The sequence below is a fragment of the Carassius gibelio genome, chromosome A8, assembly GCF_023724105.1.
Source record: "Carassius gibelio isolate Cgi1373 ecotype wild population from Czech Republic chromosome A8, carGib1.2-hapl.c, whole genome shotgun sequence".
NCBI lineage: Eukaryota > Metazoa > Chordata > Actinopteri > Cypriniformes > Cyprinidae > Carassius > Carassius gibelio.
The window spans coordinates 5,716,076-5,728,732 of record NC_068378.1 but is presented as its reverse complement, the minus strand read 5'-3'; the positions used below and the strand labels follow the sequence as shown (position 1 = coordinate 5,728,732).

Sequence of the window (12,657 nt, the reverse complement as noted above, 5' to 3'; positions counted from 1 at the left end):
ATCCCTCTGAACACTATCCCGCAAACATGTTCTTTGAAACACTCCGACTTAAATGTGTTCACTCATATAAACGGACAATGATATTAGCCAGCGTCAAGTAATCTCGTTTGCTGAGGTTAGCATCTGTATTATCATTGCTCCTAGTCTTTAAAGTTACATTACAATGCACGCTGAGATTTAATATACTCTACAGATTTGACAGAATTGTGAGAGGAATTGTCAGTAGATTTATACTGTCCTGATAGAACAGCTCTTCTCTTCTCAGTATATTTACAGGAGAAATTATATTATTAATAGTAATAACATATTAATAGCATATTCATAATAGCCAGCTATTTAGGGTTTGGTAAAAAATGCATACACTCTGGATTTGGATATACTTGTCCTTTCGGGGATACTAAAATGTGAAGGAATGTTTGATATCTCGAATGGTATCACAATCTTCAGCAGTTTGTTCATGAGGCAGATCTATTAGGAGTCAAAGTTATAGCACCACCAACTGGCAGCAGGAAGGGTTGAAATCAGCCTCTTCTTTTTAATCGATTTTCTTCATCAGAATAATGTCAAAACATGGCAGATGTAAAACTGCTGAAGGATTCCTGATCTCTTAAGGTGAGACACTGCAGGCAAAAACACATTTTTTTTTTTTTTTTTTTTTTTTTCAAGCACCTGTCAATTTTGAGATTTTGGGCTTTTTGGTTTTTCATAAAGTGCTTTTTCAAACTAGTGGAAGGAAAACATCCAAAAGATAGTGTTAAGTTTTTCTTTTATAGCACTTTATCTGTTTGTGTCAATACATATTTTTAAAGGCCGTTTTCTCAAAATGAGTTTTTTTTTTTTCAACACTGAGACATAAATCTCCACTTCAGTAGCACTTACACACACCAAACTTGACATTTTTATTCCTGTGTATATTCTGAAGTTTTTACAGAGGGATTTGTTCAAATATATTTTCCTTGATTATATACAATATTTTATTCCCCCCAAAATTGTGAAAATATATTGTTTTCTGGCTGTTCAAAGTATTTTCTGAATTATGGTGTGATAAAATAAGATAACCAGAATTCCCTCTGTAAAAACATTTGACTCTAATATGTCATAAAAATTAAACGAAAAAATTAAATGAAGTCTAGTGTTCAGATTTTTGTACTAGACATTTATGCAAATTAGCACATATTTCATTAAATAATGCCTCATTTGCATATTTAAACATAACATTTTTGAAAACTTGTAATACAAAAAATGTTTGCAATAATCAATGTAATCAATCAACTGGGTAAGTAAGGTGATAACTATTAGTTATTTATTTTTGCCCTATTCACCTGCAGTGTCTCGCCTTAAATACTATATTAGTGTCAAATACTTTTCAGGTGCTTTAAGGCACTTATCATGCTTATAATTACACGAAACTCAACACACACATCAGTATTAATGATAGGTAGACACTGGCAAAAGCTCATAAATGGGCGCTCTATGGCGCCACAAAAGTGTGTGTGTGTGTGTGTGTGTGTGGCGGTGGGGAGTGGGTGAGGGGTTACATATATTGTTCTCATCAAGCCGGAAAACTTTCGAATTCACAGTCATTAGCTACGACCAACAGGAACTAGCCACCACAAATATAAAATATAGTATAATATAAATCTAAAAGGTGCTTTTTCAAGCGTGTGCACTGACTTCTATAAGATGTGATGCCGGAGTATAAACATGAGGCTTGTAGTGCATTATTTAGTATAACCTCCACTGACCGGTCCATCACCTCTTTATCTTGGTTCAAGCTCCCCGTCTCACTACTTTCTCTGCTGTGTCCCCTGCTGCAGCACATTAGTCCATGTGATTTTTAATAAGTCAGTGTCAGCTCTGCTGCACTCTGGTCTGAGTCTGAGCGTGTGCAGAGCAGCGCTGGCTGATACACTCCTGCAGTCTGTGCTCTGACAGCTGCGCCACAGTGAGAGAGAGAGAGAGAGAGAGAGAGAGAGAGAGACGACTGCAGAGAACACTGGGAAAATCCAATACACCCTCATACACTCGCCCAGGGAACAGCAGCAGTCTATCTGTGTCCCTCTCTGAGTCTAACACCTCCCCACGTCTCTCATTCACACCCTGGATCTTCTTCTCTTGCAGCTTCTTTAATAGGGACGGATAGAAACCAGGATCAGCCAGCCATCTGTGTTTCTTGACACCCAAGCTGGAGAAGAGAAGGTGGAAGATGGTGCAAGCGAGGCCAGGACGGACCCTGCGATGGCCGGACTGGCAGCTGTCTGTTTGCGTGCTGCTTTTGTGTATGTTTGGGATGGCGGTGGGCCACAGAGCTCCCAAAACCCCACGATGTCCCGCCACCTGCTCCTGCACTAAAGACAGTGCCTTCTGTGTGGACACCAAGGCCATTCCCAAGAGCTTCCCACCAGGAATTATCTCCCTGTGAGTACTGGAAAGACCACATGTACCTGTCTCTTCTCTTATTTTTGTCGACTATATTCAAAAATGGGAAAGTCGCTCATGTAAACTGACTATTATCAGTTTATTAGCAGCATAACATGGACTGTCTAGAGTAAAGTATTAGGAAATTAAGCTGGCCATTACGTCACCTGTCAAGTGACTTCATTCCTTTAGAATGGTGACACAAGGTTTATGATTATAATACAATCATAAAGATAAAAAAATAGAGCTCATATAGTGTCACATATAGTGGCCTGTAAAGTGTTTTGACTCCAAAACCTGATATTTGTTAGAGTCTGTTTATCACACAGATCTGTTTCATGGCTTGAGAAGACTGTCGTGTGTATATAGTGCATGTTGTGTAATGTAGAGTACTTTCTGAGTTTCATATGGTGGTGAACTATTCCTTTAAACTGACTCAGAAAGTACTTTTGCTGAGCTGACAGAAAGTGTGGTGAAGTCTAAATGAAGTCAGCTCACGTCTGCTGTAGAGACATAACCACAAGATTACAGAGGGTTCAAGTAAATTTCATTTAATAATATTTGGAGACAAGTCATTATTTTACGAAGACTTATGTAACCAGGGTTTTTAACTGAGTTTACCTGTATTCCTGTCTGTATTCTGAAGAATTTTCTCAAACTATAGATCTCATGTTAGCTGAGTAATATACTGTAGAGTTGTGCGCTCTATAACGGTGTCCTTATTTTCAGACCGAGAATATGAAGAGGGAAGGAAGATCTCTGTCCTACTTTCTAATAATTACATATTGAGATCCTTTCAGGTGTGCAGAGCAACTGTTTAAGAAAAAAAGGCCAAAAATTACTGCTCCAAATTAGATTAAAATGAATTTTACCTATATATACCTATATACCTATATACTGTATATATATATATACTTAGACACACACACACACACACAAACAAATTGGGAACACGTGGTGCTTCTCCTAAATTATTCATCATAATGCTAATGGTATGCTATTATATGTAAGTATTAAATATTAAATACATACTCATCGCATATGCACTCAAATGATGTCTCAAATCATGAAACTTGTATTCGTTTAATTACTCTTTCAAGTAGCTGGACTCCGACTAATGAAATCGAATTCATGTAATGAAAATTAAACACCCCGAATCCCAAACACATCCCATATATTTAAATTCATAAAGACATAATCAATCCAATGCTTTGTAATTATTTGTGAAATTTAATTTCTCAGTTTCTGAGTGAAAATTGTTCATCATTTTCTACAAAGAGACTTGAGGATGGACTTTTCATGATAGCAGAACACCGTTGAAACTACATATCAACATCACATATAGTGACTAGCAACCACAAAGAGATTCCTTAGCAACCATAAACATCTTAGTATTGTGGTGGTTTTGCACAGGAGAGCATCATGCATAATGTTTAGAATACGTGAAAATCTAGTTTTGTTTATAAATGTTCACTTGGGGCAAGGTTTTAGAGACTTAAAGTTATTACTTTAAGATGACTGTAACAGCAACTATATTTGTGATGGTGATGATGATGATGATGATGATGATGATGGTGATGATGCCGTTGTTTCTGCTATTCTCCCAGGACTATGGTGAACGCTGCTTTCACAGAGATCCCCAAAGGAGCTTTTTCCCACATGCTCCTCCTGCAGTTCCTGTAAGTACCAAATGCACGATGATCGTCCTGCGCATTGTCTTATTATGGTCTGTGTGTGTCTGAAAGTGGATAAAAGAGTGAGGATTGTAACGTCTGAGCAGTGTGTAGTGTGGTGTGTATCGGTGACAGAGCCTCCATTTACAGACTGGCCACACTCACACAACAACAGTGTTTCTGTGTGTGAGAAAGACAAGAGAGAAGTGTGTGTTCAAATGACAGCATGCCAGTTCTTCAGTCTCGGAGACGTAACATGATGTCCTGTTATATCACACATGCAATGCCTTGTTTAGAAACATCTTTCAATACACTCAAGTGGCCTTTTATTTCAGTAGCTAATATTATATTATTTGCAATAAAAACATATTCTTACACTTCTATTTGACGTTTTTAGTTCAGACCATAAATAAAGATGCTGGTTTACTGGACTCATTTTTCATTTTAAGGACTATAGAGGACTATGAGTGGAGTACACAATGTGCTTATAATGCTTCGGAGCTCACGATTTGGCCATCTTTGTTATTTCAGAGGGCTAACATTTTAACAGTGGCAGTTTATTTGTCATCTATATAGTACCCGTGTCTAAAACAATATGTGAGAAATGTTCAGCTCAATGGAAGTGCACAGTCTTTTCTTAGTCTCTTTCTCTTCGCTCTGCGCAGGCTGTTGAACTCAAACACATTCTCTCTGATTTCTGACGATGCTTTCTCTGGTCTTGGACATCTGCAGTACCTGTAAGTATCTGTCCATGCTGATTAATGGATGGATGGATGGATGGATGGATGGAGGAGTGGGTTGGTTGGTGGGTGGGTGGGTGGATTGATCACTCGCCCAACAGATGGACAGATTAGATGTTGCATTTTCAGTGAGATTTGTGCTGATATTTTTAGACACTGGCTTTTGCTCACAGAAATGAAATGAGCTACAAGTATGGTTTTAGCCGTTTCTTTTAGCATTCATTTTCTGCATAAATAAATATAGAATAAAAGAAAGCATCAGATAAATATAAAGTTCGAAAACAAGTGTTTAGAACGGGTTTCTTGATATGAGACAATGTGGCACAATATGAGCTTTCCCAACAGAAACACTAGTCTTGTCTTCTCTGGAACTGTGCTGAGTTCCTCTCGTTTTCTTCCAGTCTTCCTCTGTCTCCCGTTCTTTCTACAAGTCTTTCAGTTTCCTGTCAGTTAGGACTTGATGACCCTCTTCTGTGTTTTAGATGAGCCTCCTGTTAGAGGACGTGCCAAATTCATATTGATTCACCAAAGAGATTGTGGTTGTCTATAAATGAGATAGCTGATAAAAACTACCTTCTTTTACAGAATATTGAAAGGTCATTGGGTAGATGCCAAAAACTAAATTTATTACTGCTCAAAATTATTATCTAACTAAAATATGTTTTAACCCAACATTAAATTTGATCAGTGGGGAAACGTAATCAGATTACTAGTAAAGTAATGCATTACTTTTGTATTTACAACAAAATACTGATAAAAAGTAACGTTCACAAAGAGTAACTAAAGAAACGCAATTAGTTACTTTTCGATGGAGTAAATCAATTTTGTAGTGCATTACTCTTAAAAGTCATTTTCCTCACCACTGCGTTTCTTTATATAACAGCAGATGTGACACCTCTTAAAAAATGTACATTGAAATCTAATACTTTTTGAAAGCCACTGAGGTGAATGGGAATATTAATAGCTTTCACCAGGTTTAAAAAGACATCTTCGAGCGAGACTGTGCGCGTCTGAGTCTCTTATCATGCAGCTTGTGCAGTTTCTTCCGAGTCCTTCTTTAGATTCAGTGAGCGTTGTCTTCCAGATGAAAGCATTGGCAGCTCATTGACTGCAGAAAGAGAGTGAATGAGATAAAAGAGAGAGAGAAGGGGGAAGGACTTGCAGTTGCAGAAAGCTTTTAGCATTAATGAAAACGCCCACAACCTCAGTGTCATTAAACTGAAAGCATTAAGAAAGCAAATGTGGCAAGGTTTGCAGAAGTCTACTTGAATGCTGTGACACATGAATCCATCAGGGAGCAGGCGCCATGCTTTCACATCCTTAGCGTTTATTACAATGAATACAATGGGAGAAAATGTGCATTTGATTAATATCCCTGTCCTAATCTCTGATCTTTCTCTCTGAAATGGCACACAGTACCTAAATCGTATCTACAAATATGTGTATGTGTTGTTGGCTGAATTGATTTACATTGCCTTTAATGGTTCATTTAATTCTCATATTCTTTTTTCTTTCTTTTTTAACCATGTTTCCTTACAGATTTATTGAGAACAACAACATCCAAGCCCTGTCAAAGCACACATTCAGAGGACTGAAGTCTCTGACACATCTGTATGTATTGATCTGCCTATAAAAATAATCAGTTATTAGTGTAACGATAAAAAAAATCAATAAAAATTGATTAAATCCATTTAACTGACAGCTGTTGCTCGCGTTCGGTGTAGACACAGTGTAAGATGAAATGTTCATGAGTTCTTGAAAAAGGTAAAATAAAATAAAAAATAGATGAAGAGAAGCAGTTGTCAATTGGATTAAGACAAGTAAATAGTTAAAACAATAAAAATAAATAAACAATTATTTTGTTTCATCATGTTAAACGTGATTTAAAGTAACAGTTTAAAACATATTAAGACACACTGGAAAATATGATTGTGCGACTTCTACTATGGTTTTCGGGATGGTCAATATTTATAAAGATATTTCTATGGATGCATTTTATCTGAGGTTTGTCTTTAGACACCTTTGGAACAGAACACTTTTGTATATGGTCCACTCCACAATCTTTGAATATTCAGACTAGTTATTGTACCTTATAGATTCAAATGAAGAATGTTAAATTTGCAATCCAACATGATAAATGGATTCTGTTATGTCTCTCCATTATCAGGTCTCTGTCCAACAACAACCTGCAGGTGCTTCCCCGAGATCTCTTCAAGCACCTGGACATCCTCACTGACCTGTATGTACCAGACATTCCCCTGTGAGGGGCTCTTACAAAAATAACCCAGAACCCTAACTCATTTATTCTGCATGTCAAATAGAAACAGGTGAAAATGAGTGTGTTTTTTCATCTCTTGTCTCCGATGCAGAGACCTGCGAGGGAACTCGTTCCGTTGTGACTGTAAGATCAAATGGCTGGTTGACTGGATGGAGAAGACCAACACCTCGGTTCCCGCCATTTACTGCGACAGTCCTTTTGAGTTCCAGGGCCGCCGCATCCATGACCTCACACCACGTGACTTCAACTGCCTCAGCGCAGGTGACCAAGTTCAGATCTGCACAAATGGCATTTCAGCCTGGTGCCTGGAAGTAACATATGTACTATACATTAATAAAAGTATGTGGACGTCCCCTTTACTATGATCACGTGACAGCGTCAGCACCATTAATCTTTCGACAGCACTTTCCATTTTTTTTTTTTTTACATTTTCTGGAAAGTTTTAATTAGAGTAGTATGCAGGAGTGTGATTTTAAACACAATGATCTGTGAAAGTGGACTAGTGAGTACGTGTTCGGCATTAAAGCCCTCGATCTCTGTAGTTCCATTAAGCTTCCTGAGATTACCTTGAGCTTATATTAAAGGTGTAGTAAGCGATTTTTGCAACCAATGTTGATATTTGAAAGCACCCAAACAAACACGCCCATACCCCAATAGGACCTTGCCCCTATTTTGATAACTCCGCCCCACATGTACGTACACAACCCTGGCGGCGATGATGGCGGTTTCTTCTAAGAGTGCCGGCCACAGCGTATTCAAGCTAAAACCAACACAGAAAAGTTGTGTAAAAAGTTAAATCAGCATAACTCACCGATCAAGAAGAAACAAAGCAACCTCGGCGTCTGATTCCTTGAGTTTCTTCACCTCTGAAATTTTACTCAAGTGGAAGTACACAGAACACAAAGAGAATATGACAGTAACTCATTCAACCCCTGGTAATCATTCACTTTGTGTGGTTTCTGAAGGGGTTCTGTCCCCTTGCTTTATCTGGACTAAAAATCTTTGCTTTTGTGAAGAAAGAAAGTCATAAACCTCTGGGATGACAGAGGTTCAGTAAATGGTGAGGGATTTTTCATTTTTGGGTGAACTATCTCTTTAAAGAGCAAGATGTGATGGAGAGGCTAGAAATATATTCCAGAAATATATATAAAGAACGTGTTGAATTAATGAGGAGAGTCATAGAATTAAAACATACAACGTTAACGTTGTATGTTTTATCATCTACAGCCGCAAGAGAGATGTCTTCAGTGTAGACTACAGGAGCCCTCTCACGGCTGGAGACGGTAATGTTTTGGGGCACAACTTTGCTACCTCAATTTGCTTCCTCAGATTTGATAGTGAACTTTCGAAGCCAGACATTTTCCTGATGAAAGTCATAAATGAAATAGAAATGTGTGTTTGATGCATGAAAACAGTGATCATTATTTCTCACGTCAGAAACTCACTTTTGAGCTCCTGTTTACCATATTTAATGTGCATAAGATAAAATTAAAATACATTATACTTTTCAAGATGAAATCAAATTTAAGGAGTAAAAACTACAGTTTTTTCTACAGAAATGTTATCAAGTAAAAGTACAAGTAGTCAGATTGAATTGTACTTGACTAAATTACAAATGCCCCAAAATAATATTAAGTACAGTAATCAAGTAAAATTACTCAAGTAATTTACACCTTTGCCCTTCTTCTTAATGTTTTGTTCCTCTGAAATTTTCCTTTTCTTCCTTTTTTTATTTTCCATCTCTCGCTCTCTTCTTCCTATCACACGCCCCTTACTGCTGATTGGTTGAAACTGTGTTTTTGGACTCAACCAACCCAGTGGTCAAAAGCATATAACAGGTTATAAATAAAGGCTTCATAGAAAGTGTTACCGAAAGGCTTTACTGACTACACAGTTTAGCTCTGAGTTCTTGTCATATTAAACTACCATTTTATAGCGAATAAACTATGATAATGTGTGAAATGTTGAAGGTGTGATTAAACGTTGGTTTGACTGTATGGTGGATTCAAAAGAAATGTGTTGAAGGACTCACTATATACACTGACTCTGATGTGGAATGTTCTTCTAATCCAGATTTTGCTGTATATGAGTCATACTCGTTCCAGTCTCTATCTGTGGAGTCGTACGAGTTTAACGATGACCAGTACGTAGTTTTCGCTCAGCCCAACACTGGAATCTGCACCGTCTTCATTTGGGATCATGTGAACATGCTTTTCAAGACACATTACAACATCACATGTAAGTCAAAACTTATTTATTATTTTATTTAACAGAACCAATAAAAATAGACATTTCCATTGAAAATTATCTATGGAGGTCTTGTCTGAAGCAGTGGTTTCCCAATCTTTTTACCCGTTGAACAAATCCTATGTTTCGCAACAGTGACAACTGAACTTCATCTTTTCAGACACTTAATTGAATGAAAGTGTATGCTTATAAGTAGACTATTATTTCATTAATATCATCTGCAAGTAGTATATATATATATATATATATATATATACCTTACAATTGAAGTACACTACAAGTGCACATTCAGTATAATTAAGTGAACTTCTTTTTCACAAGGGAAGGAAACCTGTGCTCTGGAGTATTAGATTTCACACAACATTAAGAATCAATACTCAAAAGTGCATCAAGATTCACTTGAGTCATGTGATCAAACCGTAGTTACACTCAGTTACTAATATACTAATGTATGTGCATTCCAGCTCGATCTGCTGTGTACTGTAAACCTGTGGTTATCAACAACACTCTCTACATGGTTGTGGCTCAGCTCTTTGGAGGATCACACATCTACAAGTATGTCTGTGTGTCTATGGACACTCAAATATTGTCTGACAATACTTAGTGTGTAATCACAATTAACCCTCAAGTGTTTTTTTCGTGTTTCTTTAGTGTTAGCATTGCTAATCTTCAAACACTTTTAGTATACTATTACCACAACAGTTTTATCGTAAGTCACTGCAGTGCCATCTATTGACGTGGATCATCATGATCATCTGTTTTACTGTATGTAAATAGAGAGTTTTAGAGAGTGATCTACACAGTAATGATGTCCTTTATCTGTCCAAAAGACAACTTGTGTATCGGTACATGGGAAAAATCTGAATTGCGAGATATAAACTCAGAATTCGGACATTTTTTTCTCGCAAGTTTATATCTCACAAAAACATCTTTTTCTAGCAATTCTGACTTTCTCGTAATACTGACTTTTTCGCAGAATTGCAAGGTTATAAGATATAAACACAATTCTAAAAAGACAATTATAAAAACACGTTTTCAACAGTTGGAACCATTTATATCTGGTCGTTCTGAGTTTACATCTCACAAAAGCAACTTTTTGTCTCACATTTCTACATTTCTTCTTGCAGTCATGCGAAGAAAAGTCTGAATTGCGAGATATAAGCTCAGAATTCTGTTTTTTTTCCTTCCAATACAGAGTTTACATTTTAAAGTTTATATCCCACTATTCTAAGAAAGAAATTGTGAGACAAAGTCCCAGTTAACTTTTCTATCGTTTTATTCCTTGGCGTAAACTTGCAATTGTGCGTTAAGAACGTGCGATTCTGAGGGGAAAAGTAAGAATTATAAGATATAAACTTGGAAATGTGAGGAAAACGGTTACAATTTTTATTCCATAGTGGAAATAAACTCTCATATAGGGTGACCTGCACCACATTAAACGCCCAACTAAAACACTATTTTATAGAAAACTATAATAACTGATGTGTGTACACCATTCAGTTGACTCTTCACAAAAACACAAAAACAGTTTATTTCTTAACATGTAAAACATTTTAAATGAGCGCCAGAATATTGAATGCTAATTTATTTAATAAACTGTTTCAATATCTTAAGGAGTTGGATTTACATGGTATCTGTTTCTATGTGATCGTCATCATCATGGCATCATTGTGACATCATGTTGTTGTTGTTGTCAGATGGGAGGAAGATCCAATGCGTTTCGTCAAAATCCAGGACATCGACACCACCCGTGTGCGTAAACCCAACTTCATTGAGACTTTCCAGATCGAAGGAGATTGGTATTTCGCAGTAGTTGACAGCTCTAAAGCGGGATCCACCAGTCTGTACCGCTGGAACAGTAACGGCTTTTACTCACACCAGTCCCTCCATCCCTGGCACAGAGACACTCACATCGACTTCCTGGAGGTGGACGCCAAACCTTGTCTCATACTCTCTAGCACCTCGCAGCCCCCGGTGGTGTATCAGTGGAACCGCAGCCAACGCCAGTTTGCCTACCACTCTCAGATCACCGAATCAGGCGATGTGCAGATGGTGAAGCACTTCTGGGTTCGAAAAGTGCTGTATCTCTGCCTCACGCGCTTCATAGGAGACTCGAAGATCCTGCGGTGGGACAGCCAACGCTTCGTAGAGATCCAAACCCTGCCGTCACGGGGCTCGATGGCCGTGTATCCGTTCAGCGTCGGAGTGAGGCAGTACCTTCTGCTGGGAAGCGATTATTCGTTCTCTCGAATCTATCTGTGGGACGAGCTCACTCAAAGATTCCAGCCCTTCCAGGAGCTCAACATGCTCGCGCCTCGAGGCTTCAGCCTGGTCTCTGTTGACAATAAGGATATTCTGTTAGCGGCCAGTTTTAAAGGAAAGACCATGGCCTACCAGCATCTAGTGGTGGACCTCAGTGCCAAATAGGCTTAAGGGTGTAAGTGCGTAAACGTCAAGAACTGCAAGAATCTTTCTACATCTGCATTCACACATGAATTGATTCTGTCATTGCTGAATACTCATACATTAGTTACTGTGAGTGTAAGCCATCATCAACTCAAGAAACATGTTGAATCTTTAAACGGATTACCTATTTGAGTCTTTAAATCTAAATAAATATGTACAATATGCACTGGAATGATGACATGTTTCTCCAAAAGGATGTAAGTTGTTCAGTTTCATATAAAAAGGGGAATTATATTTTAGACGGATGTCACTCCCTTATTCTTGTACCGTCATAGCATGAACATGAATATTATGTGTTACCAAGAGAAATAACAAGTTTCATTTTAGTCACTCCACTGGAGCTTGAGTGTTAAGGGTTTGCTTTAAGGATTTTCTATGCAGATGATTCTCTGAAAATGTTAAATTATCGTACTTGGACAACAATATGACTAATTTACTAACTGGTAGGTCATTATAAACTTTTTGCTGTCATCAGCATGCATTACAGTAAATGACTGTAGTGGAAATGTAATTTATGATGTGTCACAAAATAAAGTTCAAATATAGCCTATGTATTTCTTGCACAGGATTTTTTTTTCCTAGCTTGGAGTGATTATCTCTCCGACCTTGTGTCTATCCTTCTACTCCCTCTCATTCCTTTTTGTCCATAGCTCTGCATGTACCTCAATGCCAAAGTTCTTCCTTTTCTGCCTCCTCTGTCTCCATTTTAGCACAATCTATGGTGAAAATAGTCAGAAACCGTATGATCATTCATCGTCACTGTGTAGGCTATATGTTATATATCCTCCTGAGAACCAGAAAGAAAAAAAAGCTTTTTGAATTTAGCATTTTTTTC

At 37.7% G+C, this 12,657-nt stretch overlaps 1 protein-coding gene across 2 annotated transcripts; it reads left to right on the top strand.

Annotated features, from left to right (window-relative positions):
• Positions 1-2,001: 2,001 nt before the first annotated feature.
• Positions 2,002-12,372, top strand: LOC128018232 (leucine-rich repeat LGI family member 3-like). Of its 2 annotated transcripts, XM_052603621.1 has the most exons (9): positions 2,003-2,418; positions 4,026-4,097; positions 4,757-4,828; positions 6,371-6,442; positions 6,999-7,070; positions 7,201-7,370; positions 9,183-9,347; positions 9,821-9,911; positions 11,054-12,372. In XM_052603621.1, exons 1-9 carry the CDS (start codon positions 2,207-2,209, stop codon positions 11,781-11,783), a joined length of 1,656 nt encoding a protein of 551 aa, XP_052459581.1. In that variant the 5' UTR covers positions 2,003-2,206; the 3' UTR covers positions 11,784-12,372. The 2 variants fall into 2 exon arrangements, with proteins under 2 accessions (XP_052459582.1, XP_052459581.1); XM_052603622.1 differs by lacking the exons at positions 4,026-4,097; positions 4,757-4,828 and having other exon boundaries at positions 2,002-2,418.
• Positions 12,373-12,657: the final 285 nt, after the last annotated feature.